Below are 15,945 nucleotides of genomic sequence, written 5' to 3'. Positions count from 1 at the left end.
ATTTAAGCTGCGAACCACAGACCAATTTGAATGTGAAAATTGTGCACATGGTACAAAAAAGTGAGTAAAGCTCCCAGCAGAAGTGCATTTAGTTTGTTAGCTTGTGGGCATGAATCCAGTATGCAAGTCACTTTTAATCACTGAGGATAAATTCACAGTGGATAAATTGAGGTTGATGCACTTGTACTGTTTACTTTAACAAAACTAAGTACACCAACTGTTATTTGCATTTCTGCTTGCGTTTCTGTGTGTGTGTGTGTGTGTGTGTGTGTGTGTGTGTGTGTGTGTGTGTGTGTGTGTGTGTGTGTGTGTGTGTGCCTCTGAAGAGGAAACCACTGCAGCAGAGCTGCTGAGAGAGCAGCTGTTTGACAAAAGTAAACAGAGACTCAGAGGAGGGAGGACAGGAGTTCCTAACTTCCTGCACTGTTACCCACAACCTGCGTCACGAGATCATTCCTGACTGTGCACACAAACACATGATCTATATACTGAAGGGAGCCTGATGCAACCCTGGCAGTAAAGAATATTAAAAAGTTAATATTTAGTTTGGAAGTTCAGCTTCTTTAATCAATCTTAAAGCCTTCCCATGAGGGTAAATGATTCACTGATGACCTGAGACCAGGGTTTTCCTTCTTTGTGTCTCACAGGAGAAAAATGCTCTGTGTGCGATGGTTTGTTATGACTGAGACAAAAATACAGCCAGCGAACGCTCTCCCAGAGCAGCCCACAGATTCAACAGAAACAAAACAAACTCACAGTTCCTTCCTCTCGGCCGTTTGTTTGGATCTGCGTGTTTCTTATTCAGTTCCACAGTTAAACACCAAGTGACCAGTTTATCAGTCACTCCAGTTCTTCCAAGTGCTTCTGGAAGTATTTATTAATCTTAAACTGAACACCCTGTCCTTAGAGTGTTAAGAGATTTTTCTCCTTCTACAAAATATATAGATATATATAATAATTTGAAAAAATTAAGCATCAGTGATCATGCTTTGAACATCAGTTGGTTGTTATTTTTATCCAGTTTAATGCTGAAAGTCCAGTCTGACACCAGCATTGAACTCCTGGCAACAGCAACAATAAAACCCTAGTAACAATGAGCCAATAGAAATCATAATTAACTGACATTTTATGTCGTTTAAAGTTTAAAATAGATTGTGGTAGCCAGCGACTGCATATAAAAGAAGGATGTAGCCACTGTGGCATCACTCGTTGGTGTCTGGACTGAAAGTTAGCATGCTGGGGGTTTTTTGAGCGGTCATGTGGTCATGTCACACAAGAGGGTAGACCACTAAGTTAGATGTTTGTTGCTTCCTGCTCGGAAAAATTAAGCCAATGTGGAAATCCCTTAAACCTGCATTCTGTCTGAAAGGCACCAGATGGCAATAGCTGTGGTTGCAGAAAGACTTCAGGTCCTATAAAAGGCCTATGAAAAAATAAAATGTCTCTTTCTTGAACTCTGGAAACACTTTAATGCTGAGTTTGCAGGCTTAGTTACTCATTTTAGGTCATACTGAATAACCCTTTTTACAAATGTTTCAAAAAGGAGCATTAGCCGTTATATTTTCCACTCGCCAAAAAGCAAGCGGTTTTCCATCCAGACCCGCCCCTCATCATCACATCCCGTTTCTTACAATCAAGATGGCCACAGCAGAAACCTTCAACTCAAAGGGGTCATGACAGAAATTCAGAAACCAGCAGGTGACATCATGGTAGTTGCACCCATACTGTCTCTGAGTTATTGCTCGCTAACTTGAACATCTATGCATGGGCACGGCACAGACATAGATACCTGCTGATTCACGCCAAGTAACAAACCAATAAAATATTTAACTTTCACTCGCCAAATGCTAAAGCACGGACTTCTTGGATGTCTGCACCACACAGCAAGCCGTATTATTAGTCAGACAATTTCACTGAAAGCACTACAAAAGGCACAAACACAGTCAAAAGGTCCAGCACTGTGACTCCAATAAGCAGAGGTGACGGTAAGAAAAATGCTAAGAGGGCATTACGCGTTAATACCAGGTTGTTTTTTGTACTATGCTGTAAACAAATTTGGCATTTTAAAACAGAAGTCAGTGGGAAATAGCTCATTTTTGTAGCGAGCCTCAAGTGGCCACTAGAGAAACTGCAACTTTGAACATTTGGACATTTTTGGGTTGAAAAGATGAGTTGACAGACAATTTAAAATGAAAAAACATCATCTTTTTTCAACTGCGGGTAATTCTCACTCACAGAAAAACATCACTGTGTTTGATGCATGGCTATAACTACCTCCGCCAAGGAGGTTGTGTGTGTGGGTAGGTTGCTTGCTTGGCTGGATTACTCAAAAAGATATGGATGGATTTAACCAGAGACTGGCCCAACTTAAAAGTGATTAACTTCAGTCTACCAGGAGCTTGATGCGGATTCATCTCCACTGTGAGAAAAGGCTATATTGGACATTTGCCATCATAACACCACTTCATAACTTCAAAAAATTGGCACAAACTAATCTGGATTCATGCACAGCTGGGGGCACATTTTCAGCCTTGGAGGAGGAATGCTGTTCTCAGGAGTGCTTGTTTCTTTTTCAAATAAATCCTCATGCTTTGGTCTTTTTCGATTTTAACCTTAAGATAACACGCAAAGGAATGCAACAGATATGATTAATGGTTTCCACTTTTAGAACACTTCTACCTCCGTGGTGCTCCAAGTAGTTTACATTTCTCAGTTATTCATTCACACACACAGAGCAGGAAATCTCCCATGAACGCAACCTGGGAGTCAGTTTGGGTTTTTGCTCAAGGACGTTTTGACACGTGGAAGAGGCGGGGACAAAACCGCCATGAAACTGAGGTTAGTGGCAAACACATTGTACCACCTGACCCACAGCCTTTTAAAAAAGCAAAACAAAAAAAACAAAAAAAAAAAACACCTGCTCTCTGAAGTATATAAATTAATGAAGCTTAAAACTCATCTTCGCTTTTCTTTTTGCACTAAAAGCTTCACCACGGGGCTCGCACTTCTGTAAAATATGGCTTAAAACAATAAAAACTGACTTTAAGAAAACAGAAATAATGTAACTAACACTCTGAAAACATTCGGTCTTCGTTTCCTAACAGTATAATGTTTGTCAAGTCAGATTGACTGGAGGGAAAATTTTTTACTGTGCTTCTTTTTATATCCCAGGCAGATGCTGCCAAGCCTGTAAGGCAGAGAGGACCTGAGAAAAGAATTAAACAGCACCTCTCTGCTTGATGAATTACTGCAGTGTTAATATGCAAAGGAAATTCTGTGTTAAAGGCAGCAGAGTGTTTTTTAAAACTTGGGCATTGAGCATCATCATGTGACAGCTTCAGGGCAGTCTGAAGAGGCTTCTTTGAGTTTCCAGAAAAAGAAATTCTCCACAGCAGTGTTTAAGCATGTGATTGCACGCCATGCAATTAGCACTTCCTGTCTGATAAAGAAAACCCCTTGAGAGCAGAGCCCTGATGAGAGGTGATGAACTGGGTCAAAAGGCATGAGGAGACGCCAAACAAATGTCTCAACAAGTCATCGAGTGATGAGGAAGTGAAGTGGGTACTCCCCACAACATGTTCAGAAATGTCACCAGAACGGAGGATGGAAATAAGTCAGCACTTAGCTGACACTGTACTGCATTTAAAAGATGAGAAAGACAGAGAGACTTTTACTTTAAACTAAGTAAAGAGCTGCATTTAAACTGTAAGATTTGATTTTACCACCACAAGAGAACATCTGACCAAAAATAAAGAGCCAAATCGTAAATTTTGAACAGACGTTTATGTAAAAATCCTCCCACAGTGCAGTTGTTTCTACACTTGCTTCCACATTAAAATGTCAAAACAGTTAATTCTCCTCCTACTGAACAAAAATGAGCCGAGCAGCCACAGAAACCCACCAAACAACTAACATTTCCATTTAAGTAAAAACCTTTTAGCCTTTTCTAATGTACAGTTTATTAGAGCAGGCTGCCATAAAACAATGTCTCGGGCTATAGTTTTCATTACCGCACATTCAGAAATTACACATAGACTTCACCTAGGCAGGCTCAGACCAGCACCGTATGTGATTAATTTATGAGCTTCAAGTCCTCTCTAACCACAACCTACAGCAGGTGGAGAGGCTGGTTCAACGCGCCGCTACGCCGAGCTAACCAAAGCTGCAGAGCAGAACAGGGACTCCTGTCTCCACCTGCAGCCCAAGACTGTGCAGTTGGGGCTCAGACTAAAATATTTGCAGAGGAAAACTTATGTTTCTTGCACCACATGCACAAAAACACCAACAACTATCTGCTATAAGTACAATCAAAATCTGTGGAAACTCCTCCTCATTTACTTAAGCAAACAATGAAAAGCTGCACCACTGCCAAATGTTATATCACAGCCAACACAACTTCACATTTCATACATTTGCTGTACAAAAAAAAAGCAAAGTGAACTTTGGGAATCAACTAAAGTGGGCTGGATACATCAAACAAACCTACAAAGGGTCAAAATGACCTCAGACACTCTGCTCACTAAGCTGGGCAGTAATGATAAAACGAACATCAGCATTTCTACTGGATAAATGCTGAAAAATGAAGAGTTGATAAAACACACAGACACAAAACAATTAAAAGCATCAATATCGGCATCAGCTGTGAGCCAGATTCTTCTTTAAAAGCACCTGTATCGGCCCAGATTTCCACAATCAGTTCATCTTTCACACAAAGAATCACAAACCAACTTTAACAAGGCAAGAAAAAAAAAGTTCAAACACAGAAAATGGCTTGAGGGAGACATCACATGCCCCCAGACAAACAGAATAAATGTGCAGGCTACCCTCACACTGAGGATTTTCTCTCCTTTGTTTTTAAACACACTGACACAATAATAGAGCTGTTACAGGCAAAATCAGCGTTCACGGTTTCATTTGTAACTGAACTGAAGTCAACTGAAACTTACAGGCTTCTCCCATATAGAGCTGCGTGTGGATGAGGAGCTGGAGCCAGGAGCAGTTTCACTGTGACACGAATGGCTTTACTGAAACTGAAATTTCAGGAAGTGAAAGGTCACTTTTACCTACACATGTCAGAATCTCTCCCACAAGACTCGTGGAAAACACTCAGGTGAGCGATGGAAAGGGCACGTGTTAGATCTTTATACAACTACTATAAGAAGCACATATGAAAGCGACCCTAATCAGAAGTGAAAAATATCAGATTCGGTGTGGTTTGTGGTGTTCAAATAGTCATGAAAGAACAGATCTGAGTCATATGTGTGCAAAAAACATCAAGTTCAGGTCACCTTTTGCTTCAAGGACAACTTAAAGAAGCCAAAACACAACTACAAAGACAAGAATTTCGTTCTTTGCACATTTTTACTCCTTAAAATAAAAAAATAAAAACAATTTTGGCTTCCATTCAAGATCTTCTAAACACACCCCTGAAATAACGATCAGCTGCGCTCATCAAATTTCTGCTAATCATCCTCTGAAACTCTGAAATTCAAATTCCACAAACACTGCAGCAGCTACAGCACCGCCGTCTGCACCAACACCATTTAAACAGACTCGAGCATCGTTCGACCGCCATTTCTATCGTCCTCTGTCGGGCAAAGTAATGAACTGTTGTAAAGCTCAATTATTCATGTGGTTTGTCCAAAGAGGCTCCACGAGGAGCAAAAAAAACAAAACACACACACAGGAAGTGTTTATATGATAAACAGAGGGACTCTGGCTGGCTGCTCGTGGACAAATCTGTGAGGATTGACTGCTGGGGAATGGCAGTGATGCACATTTTCACACCCAGCATGTAACGCTGCACATTTGTCGATCTGTGAACTGCAAACGTCTGTTGACACACAAATCTGTCAGTTCTCGACATAACAAGGAATCCTTCAAGCCAATTGGTGCTCCGCGGGAGGATGCTTTGACTTAAGCATGCCTCCACCAGACCTTTAATCTTCAACTTTGTTAAATGTTTGTATTCAAGTAAATATCTGCACATTCACAAGCGCCTAAAACCGCCTGTAACGCACCGTTGTGTAAGAGGTGACAGGCCCTGGAGGCCATGAGAGCCACTGAGAGAGATTAAAAGCAAAACACTGGCTCGCTTTATGTTAATACTGCGCTTTGAAAGGCAAACAAAAGCCACAATTCTCTGTTTACATTAATGAACTCGGGACACAAAGATGTGAAAGCAAAAATGCATCACATCACAATTTAAAATAAAAAAAAATTAAAATGGGGTCACAAGTTTTACATGAAGCGTTTGGTGGCAGGGAGCCCCGGGATGTCTCAGGTGAAACGACAACTCGACCGGCGATAAAATAAGCCTCTCAGTTTGCACTCGCTGCAGTGACCAGAGGGAGGGCACACCAATAAAGCAGCCACTACTGGAAAGCCGTGCATCATCTACCTTAAACTCAACCCATAATATGAAGTAAAGCAAGGTGGAGGAGAGAGGAAAGAAAAAGGCCTGATCAGGGTAACCGGGATAGCCAGAAACACAATCATCATATCACTGGAACATAAAGATAATCATTGATATCTTTAATATTTTAAAATTGTATTATATTTATTATTAGATTAGTCCCTTTTCTTTTTTACTTTTAATGTAATTTACAAAAATACACGAAATTAAAATTAAAGATGAATTTTACTGATGGCAGTATTTATTATTTAAGTCTATATCCTACTGCAGAATTTTCATCTTTGAGTGATAAGAACTAATACTGTGAGATCTCTAACCAACACAGGGCTGAGCCTACGAGATTAGCTTTGTGGCGGTTTCCATGAAGAGAATCAAACCTGTGTGTTTATTTTTACTACCACAACTTTCCTCAACCTAACCAAGAAGTTTTGTGGCGTCAGCTAAACCAGAGTGTGACTGAAAACTCAAAATATTTTTGCGTAACATCTGAAAATAATAATTTTAATATTTGCTTTCGGTTTCACACGGGACACAATGCCCAGTCTCACGCGGGAGGAAGTTCTGCTTTTGAGCCTTTTATCCACCAAAGCCTCGTCTTCAGAAGTGCTCTAAAGGGTTTAACGTCCCCTCGCGTCCAATGCCAAGTTGCAAAGTTGACATCAAAGCAACACGATTGTTCAGTTGCGTTGATGGTTGCAGAGCAACATTACTAAGAAAATGAGGAGATCGGTGTAAAGGCAAACTGCTGACCTGTGCGCACTGTGAGTGCAGGTATATGTACCACGTGTGCACTGGTAAACTACACAGGTTATCTTGTTTGTCTAGAAACAGAGCACAAAATCAGCATCAGGGTTACTTTTCCAGCACATGAGCTGCCAGCAGGCCAACTTTGCAGAAAATCTCAAGTTTTAGGCTGCAAATGAGCACAAAGACTCTAAATTAAACCCTCACAAGGCGGCAGCATTAGCCCGAAAACCAGCAACAAAGTGCACTGACGTCTGTAGGCCGCATATAGACGAGAACAGCAAATGGAGGAACCAAAACTACTTCATCATCTCATGAAAAACATAAAAAATTCCTGGAGGAGTTCAAGGAGAAACAGCACAACTTAACCCAAACACTGGAGAGCTATTCCAACACTACACTCAGTTCTCAGATAAGCATAAATAATGTTATCACAGCAACAACCAGCAAGGCTGTAGATCCTCTTATTTAGTTCATGCCTTGCTCCTCTCTTCATCTTCTTCTTCTTCTAAGCCTGACACTTCAGGAAATAAAGATGCTATTTTCAATCGAATCACACATCTTGAAGGCAGAAATACAACCAGGCGGCGAGTCAACAGAGCACTTCGCCTTAAAATTTCCATCCAAACCAACGCATCCAATAGCCGAAAGTATCTCAGGAAACCTCGAAGCAGGACGGCCGCTAACTCACCTTTTAAATTCTTGGGGTTGTTCTGCTTGGTGCGCGGCATCTTTCTGCCTCAGTTCACAGGTGCATCTTGAGGGGTGGGGGGGGAGTGGCTGTTAACCTTGAGGTGAGTCGACTCCTGAGCAGTCTTGGCACATCTAGAGGGGAATAAACAAACACACACATATACTGTGAATACATCAAGTCTGCAGAGGCCAAACATGAGCTCCACAGATCAATGAGGCACTGTGCAGCCTCTCCTGCTCCCACTTGGCAGCTGTCTGGGAGTCCAGGACAGAGCGGCTGATTGAGCGTGCTCCTCAAACAGGTGCCCGGGTCGGAGTTTTTCCCCCCATTTCAGGGCCGCCTTGAAACTACGTGCAGCGCTGCGCGGTGAGGCTCGGCCTGCTCTCTGCCGTCAGAGGGGAGGAGGTGTGAAGACATTCTGTTGATATCAACATAACCCTGCAGCGGCTGCTATCTGCCGCTCTGATCTCGAGGCTGACACAGAAATGATAGAGTTACTGCTCATCACTTTAACGAACGTCAGCATGGATCTCAAATCATGCAAACTATACAACCCCCCCGCCCCCCTCTGAGCGTCAGGCGAAGAAGTGTCAGAGATCTTTCTGTCAAAGTTCAGTCTTGCAGGTCTGCACCCTCCATCAGTTGTTTTCGCACCGATATCAATCGATGACCTTTCCCTGAATGGAAGATTAGAAGCTTATTATGGCTGCAATGCAAATTCCGGCTGCCAGAAAAAGGTGGGTGTTCAAGTTAAATGTTACCCAGATGTCAAACCCACAGAGCTACCTGACATACACAAGCAACCGCAGAGCAAACGGTCCCCCTCTGCACAGACAGGAAATCACTAAAAATCATGAATAAAACCTCTCATTTAATGGCACCATTAGCTTTCCTTTGCCCTTGCATCATCTCCACCACCGTGTCCCCAAAACACCCCCCTTACCCCTGCAGGAGACGTGCACGTTGCGGTGAGCAGCAGTGCTTCAGGAATCAAGTCTTTTGTTTCCTCCCCCCTCCTCTCTTCCTCACCAATGTTACATAACACTTACTACAACTGGATGATGATGATGATGATGGTGATGATTTGTCTCCATACAGTTGGTACATGTGGCGCTAGAGCAATGACATCATCTCACGGTACTCACACTCGCTGCAGCAGGTCGCACAAAAACACATGCAAGCTCGGCTTCAGCAGACGCATGAAGAGGGGCTCCTCGCCGGGTGGTGTTTGAGCGCAGGGGTCGACGGCGCGGACGAGCTGGAGGAGGAGGAGGAGGAGGAGAGAGACGTTTCGTCTATCTGTCAGTCCGTCTGCCAGCCAGCCTGACTGCTTGCCTGTGTGTTTGTGCGCGCACAGATATGCGAGGAAACACCCCGATACTGACACGAGAGAGAGAGAGAGAGAACGAGAGCGAGGGAGAACAACATACAATGCTGCGTCCCGTTCAGGTGACCAAAGAGTGATGATTTCACACCTGAGGGGCGAAATGCAAAAGCAGCCCGCACTGGCTCTGAGTGCGTTAATCACAAGACTGAGAAATATTAAGCATTAGATGCAGAGCGGGCTGCAGGAGGATGTGTGCTCCGGGTTCATGCAGTGCAGTCATGAGAAGCACAGCAGAGCTAAAAAGAAAAAAGGGGCATTACTGGCATTTAACTGCGTGCAATGAAGTCAGCAAAAACAATGCGTGGGAATAGCGTATTTTGTGCCTGTTGCAACACGTGAACGCCCTGTGAGGGAGGGAGGAGCCAGGGAAAACCCCTCGCTTGTCGCTGCAACAGCGCTCGAATGGGACGCTTCTCTTTATCCAACAAAATGCAGTCAGATTCCAGTTCAGCCACTCAAACACACACACGTTTGTCACGGCAACAGCGGACACGCAAACACATTGAGGAGCAGCAGGTGTAGCTGCTTGGCTTACCTCCAAGTGCAACAGCGGGCACTGCGCAGAGAGGCGACCCCGGAGCGCAAGTTTTTTTTCTTTTTTTCTGTGCTGCAGGGTCCAAAAACAACACTGCGCAAAAAACAAATAATAAAATAAATGCACAAACAGACTCACACCTCTCTTCTCTCAGTAACAGACCCCCCTTCCTCCTGCTCCTCCTCCCCCTCCTTCTCCCCCCCTCAAAGTTAGCGACGGGCTAAAACCGGGCAACACACACACACAGCTATAAAAGCATGTCGGACTGTCTCCGGCTGCAGCAGCCGAGCTCGACCTTTAGCAGCCGCAAACGCGCGCGGCGAGCAAAGCGAGCGTGCGGGACGCGGTGATACTCACAGGTGCGGGTTTGGCTCGTGTCAGGGCCGCAGCACACCTTTTAGAGTAAGAAGGGGATCCGCTGTGTTTTCTCCCTTCACCTTCTCTCTCACTTTCTATTGCAGGAAACCGACAGGCCTACTGACGTCAGCGGGGGTCCCGTCTCCGCCTCCCAGCCACGAGGGGTGTCCTCCCAGGCCAGCGGGGGGCTCTCGACGGCCGCCACGTTAGCGCAGGCCCCGACGCCTCCTCGTCGATGCCCCTTCAGTGAGCTGCACCTCCCCCTCTTCCTCCCTGTGCTCGCTCCCTCCACGTCTGCAGGTGAGGCGCCGCATTCCGCGTCGCTTGTTGCAACCCCCCCTGCCGGACCCCCACTCAGCCTCTCCTCTGCACATAGCTCAGGACTGACGGTTTTCCCGGAGGTTCCTTGTTGTCAGGTCACGTTGTGCCCCTCCGCCACTACCGGCCGGGCTTCCCCGTGCACGGATCCAGCTGCACGGACGTAAACGGGGGGAGGACTTCGTGCACCAGGACCGCTGTCCGTGGCGGTAAACAAAGGAGAGGGATAAACCGTGGCCTGCACGGGTGCCGAACAGTCTCTGAAATGCATACAGTTCAAAATGACTCACCGAGAAGGCCTATTTTATGGGATTTCTTCCTCCACTAACATATAAAACCACAAACACCAGTGAAGGTGTGGATGTTCAGGTGCCTTTGGGTTCCCAGTTACAAACCAAGTGCTTTTGTTACCTCATATGGGTTTTAATTCCCAGGCTGTGAATCTCCATCTGAAACCTAAATCAGATTTGAAACTGTGGGAGATCAGGTTTCAGCCTGTTATGTAATTTAAAACATGATTAAATATTTTCCACAAATCCCAAAAAGATAGAAAATCTGGAAAATTTTTCCTACATATTGCAATTAAAATATATAGTGACTCGTTTTCTGCAAGCTTTATTTGTTATTACATGATCTGTACAATTTATTATCAGTTACAGAGACTTTAAATTCTATTTTTTATTTTTTTAGTATGCGTCTTTGTTATTTGTTTTGCAACTCTGCTGTAATTTTACAAATGGGTCTCAATTATTTGTGTCGATAATGTAAAACATCTAAAAATATTATATATTTCCATATTTATGTATCTGTATTTTGTATTCAGTGTGAGTTTTTGTGCTTGGTCTCCTGACGAATACAAATAATAAAGAAAATAGCCCTATACTAATACTCCAGGGCAGAAATCTATTTTTAGGACTTATTTTGATTTCATATTGTTATTATAAAACTATTTAATGGTTTCATTAAAGGTCCCTGTTCCGCAGCATAAATACAATGACATTGCTGTACAAAATTAAAACAACACTGTGTAAAAACAGGAAGCGTGCTGCTGCTGCACTTGAGTGAGTAAAATGTTAAATGTGATTTGAATCAGTGGTTGCAGGTGTGTCCTTCCTTCAGTTAGTGTTCATATGTCTATTTGAAATATGAATGTGTCTCTCCAGATATATACTGTAAGTCTGTAGCTGTAGCATCGAAGGGGCCAGTAGGAGTTTTACTGGCCCTTGTTATATGTGACTTGTGATTTCCTCCACAGTAACCTAAAAAAAAAACACCCACCAGTTCTCCTGAGCTGGCAGGGAAAAGTTTGATAAACAATTAATCTCTGCTGGGAGGTTTTTATCTGCTCGTTATCCAGAGTTTAATTGCGTGTTTGCTGTTTTTATGTGATCGTTTGTGGGTTTTCGAGTGTAACAAACCACTAGTGATAATGTTTACGTATCATCATTTGTGACACCGCTTTTCTTTTTTAGGCTGTTGCGTTCCCGCTAGAAAGTCTCGATAGCGTGCGCACTACAGACACGATATATATTCAGTTCAGACACTAAAGTTTCAGATTATAGTTCATAAAGTCATTCTTTTGGATTCATTACCCAACATTATCCACTCAAAACTGTATTTAGCTATTTGAGATAGCCGGCAGTTCGTCAGCAGGAAAGCTAACAGGTGGGCTAGCATTAGCTAACATTAGCTTAAAGAAAAACAGGGTTGGATTTGATCCTGAAAACTAAACGTTCCCTCCATTAAACCATCGCTGATGTAGATGGTAGTTCTCTCTAATAAGAAGCTTGGAAAGCAAGACTGGACTTCTTCAAATTTTGTGAAGACGTTTCACCTCTTATATGCTTCTTGAGTTCTATCTCTAACCGCAAACGTCTATCTGGTCATATGGGCTTCCTTAGATAGCAGTTTCTTCTAGATGATGATAGTTTACCCACTAATTGAGTAGATAATATTTAGGCTGGGTGGCTTAGCTATATCAAATTTGGAAAATTCCTTTGTTACAGGAGTTAAAAATTCAATTTAACAAAGCAAAGGTACTTTATTAGCCAAGGGGCCACCATAGCTGATGGATCCACATATCTGATTAAACACCGGATGCCCCTCCTGACAAAGTCCTCCCATTTGTCCAGGCTTTAAGACAAGCATTAGGAGTAAACCAGGAAAGTTTATATCTCTCAATCTTAAACTGGGAATTTTTACAAGTTAGGCGACTATATTAACCATTACACCATATAGCTTAAATAATGCATACATGTGTTTTTTTTTAAACATGGATTTTCTGGCTTTTTTATTTAATTGCTATTTACATTAAAAACTCAAAAATGATGTCGAGCACAGTAAAGAACATGCCAAAGCAACAGGTGGCAATATAACCCTAACTGTATAGAAGTGTTGGTCAATCAGAAGCCCACAAATAATACCGACACACATCACAACATGAAAATAATAATAAAAAATCAAAAAAGGTGCACACTTTCATTTTTCCTCATGCCTGGTGAAAAAAATCAAGTTTCTAACAATCTTCACCCTGGAAGGAGTTTTTCAAAAGCTTAATTTTTGGTCACCAAATAATATTTACCCAATTATCCACGTATGTGTGAACAGGGCTTAAGCAGTATATGTACGGTACTGTGTAAAAGTCTTGAGCCAACCCTGATTTCCTTATATTTCACCAGGAAAATGAGAACTAGGTTTAGCTATTTAATTTAATGTACAAACATCAATAAAAATGCACTATAAAAGGCAAAAACAGAGTTTGTATAATCCCGATGAGCTTGAAAGTCAATGTTTGGTATGACCTCCTTCACTCTCCAACACAGCCTCTTAGTTAAGCTTCCTTGTCATTTCTTTAAGTAGTCTTCAGGAACAGTGCTCCAGGCTTCCTGAAGGTCATTGAAAGCTCTTCGCTGAACCTTGTCTGCCTTTTGTTCTGTTTTCTGTCAAAATGACCCCAGAGTGCTTCAGTACTGGTGTGGTGCGGGCACCGGGCTGGCCAACCCACGACTGATTGTGTTTCGTTGTGTTTTTCTATCCAGGTGTGCTTTCACTCTACTGGCACTGTGTTTGGGCTCACCGTTGTGCTGTAAAATGAAGCTACTGCCTAATAAAACACAAAGAAATCAGACTTTTGCACAGTACTGAAAGCGTACATTTAAATATAAAAAACTATAACAAATTATAATATTTCAAAACTTTTCCACACCTGCCTGACAGAAAATCTCCAGCATTTTGTTGCATATTTTTAAGCATCTCAGCTTCCTCAGGAGATAGCGCCCGCTCACCCACCTGTTGTATAAAGGCTGTTTCTGCCAGCCTGTTGTCAATGCGCACACCCCATCACCACATCAACATCCTGTGTTTTTGGCCACCCATTTCCTTCTAAGGCTGAACCTTCGTTTAACCCTAGCATGCTAAACTTGTCACGGGGGAAGAACTATCCAAATACATATTGTTTTTTATTTTCTTGTCCTCAACACGAGCTCGTTGGACCTCACTTGGAATTGCTCACTCGGCGTCACATTCCTTGCATAAAATTCAACCCATGTCCATCACAAAGAAATCAGTCCACCAGCTAATGAAGGCAACCAAGAGAGTTAAGGAAGATCTGTCTTTTTTTAAATTCATATACAAGTATGCAGACATTTGGCAATAAAAAGCATTACTGCATTATTAAAAAGAAGCTGAAAAAATGTCAGTTTTGCTATAAATAACCTTTTGTTGATTCTTGACTTAAATTCCTCACTAAATGCAGTTAATGAACAATAACAGCTAATATGACCTAATGAGACCAAACCTGACAGGAACTGTAACTTAAACAGTCTACTGTCTTTGTGTTTGTTTAAGAGAAACCATACAAAACGTACAAATCTGCTGGTCTCTCTCTACAGTGTCAAATGTGCTATGTCTTACATGACCTTTGTGAGTCCACACTCTCTTTTACACACAGCTTTTAACTCACATTTTCCACTGCAGCTTCATCTTTGCGAGCCATTTAGGTGACGAGAAACCTGCAAGCATGGAGGGAAATTTTACTTCTTGCTCAGTTTCCTTTAATAAGCATGAAACAATACCATGAAGCAATAATGCTACATGCTCTCACAGCCCACTCAGGCACACACAGAGGTCTGTGGAACAACACGAACCATTAAAACATTGACTCTAATGATATATTTTAATTATTATTTATTTAAGCTGTGGGTGTTTTAATGTGATCTGCAGCAGATCGCTCTGCAGCAGTTGCCTGGGTGCACTGGTGTTGTTATTTTTATCCCATGTCTGTATTCCTGGCTCCACAGTCACGGTGAGTGTGAGTTGGTCCAGCCCAGCAATGACACATCACTGAATGCAAAAGGTCATGCTATTTTTTTTTTTACCCCATGCACCAAAATAGCTCTCAGATAAATGCATAAATAAAATGAGTGATTTCACCCGTTAACCAGTTGCCCGAAGTGCATTAGGAAAGCAAGATTACGTCTAAGAAGCCTCCTGGTATAATTTCTATCCTATTGCAACAGTGTATTAAAAAAAAAGAAGACAACGATGAGATAAAATGCATCTTGAACTCATTGTTCAATATGTCAGTAGCTGCATATGCAGCAAAAAGTCTCTGAGAAACACACCACCACCCGAAGAAACTTTGCTGCAGTGAGGCAAATCTACCCATTAATAAGTTATTTTGTGACAGCCGCCCACCACCATATCACAGGCTTCCTGCAGTCTGTAGAGTAGGACTCCTGGCTCAGTTCAGCTTTATGACTCACCTGTTTCAACTGTAACAACTTAAAATGGCACATTTGAATAGTGGAACTTTTTTTTCTGCAAGAACAGGAACAAATTGTTGTCTCTTCACAGTCAGATCTGAAAATTGCTGCAGTGATTCTGTGCGGTTCATCTTCTGTGAATGAACGAGGGCTGTCGTGAAGGTGATTCGGTTCCTCTCTCTCGAATACAACAAGGCTTTTTGTCAATTAACATCAGCTAAAATGGCAGCAGCTGCTGTTGCGAAGGATTGTCATTCTTCTCTGTGAGACTGCTGTCTGTACACTCTCATTGAAACTGAAATGTTTTGGGGTTTTCAGCTCAAGATGAATAAAGCAAGGAGGGTATCGTGTGTGTGTGTTTACATAACCACATTTTTCCTGAGAAGATAGCTTGTTTGGTTTGAGCTAACCCAATGCCAAGAGTAGAACAACTGTTTATGAACTGAGCCCTCAGATGCCTCCGTGTTAGCCAAAGTCAATGCAAGCAGGGATCCAATAAAAAAAATAATAACTTTGTGGTTGTAGCTTGAGCCGATCCACGTGTGTCTCTAAAGATCAGCAGAAAAGTGTTATTAGCCTGGAAGGTTGTTTAGATTTATAGTACTACAACGGGTGAAAGCAGAAACCACTGCTGCAGACCTATTAAACAAATAAAAATCTGAATGAATTGTGACTGCTGGATTGATGATATTGAACTGCATGTAATCTGCTTGTAAAGACAGTAGATCAAGC

General features: G+C 42.4%; 1 protein-coding gene across 5 annotated transcripts in view; it reads right to left on the bottom strand.

Annotated features, from left to right (window-relative positions):
- Positions 1-14,460, bottom strand: part of hivep1 (HIVEP zinc finger 1) — a 71,519-nt gene extending 57,059 nt beyond the window's left edge. Inside the window, exons 1-4 of one of the 5 annotated variants that reach the window (XM_039605991.1) lie at positions 10,133-10,240; positions 9,776-9,868; positions 8,903-9,111; positions 7,851-7,984 (exon numbers count right to left, since the gene is read on the bottom strand). In XM_039605991.1, coding sequence (XP_039461925.1) covers positions 7,851-7,890 — 40 coding nt within the window. In that variant the 5' untranslated portion in view covers positions 7,891-7,984; positions 8,903-9,111; positions 9,776-9,868; positions 10,133-10,240. Of the gene's footprint in view, positions 1-7,850; positions 7,985-8,902; positions 9,112-9,775; positions 9,883-10,132; positions 10,241-14,411 lie in introns of those variants that run through there. The other 4 variants (XM_031756790.2, XM_039605992.1, XM_031756789.2 and 1 more) reach the window with 4 other exon arrangements.
- Between the last annotated feature and the right edge of the window lie 1,485 nt (positions 14,461-15,945).

This window comes from Oreochromis aureus, linkage group 22 (genome assembly GCF_013358895.1).
Source record: "Oreochromis aureus strain Israel breed Guangdong linkage group 22, ZZ_aureus, whole genome shotgun sequence".
Classification (NCBI taxonomy): Eukaryota; Metazoa; Chordata; class Actinopteri; order Cichliformes; family Cichlidae; genus Oreochromis; species Oreochromis aureus.
Note: the sequence above shows the minus strand (reverse complement) of the source record. Positions and strands in the feature narration are given on the sequence as shown.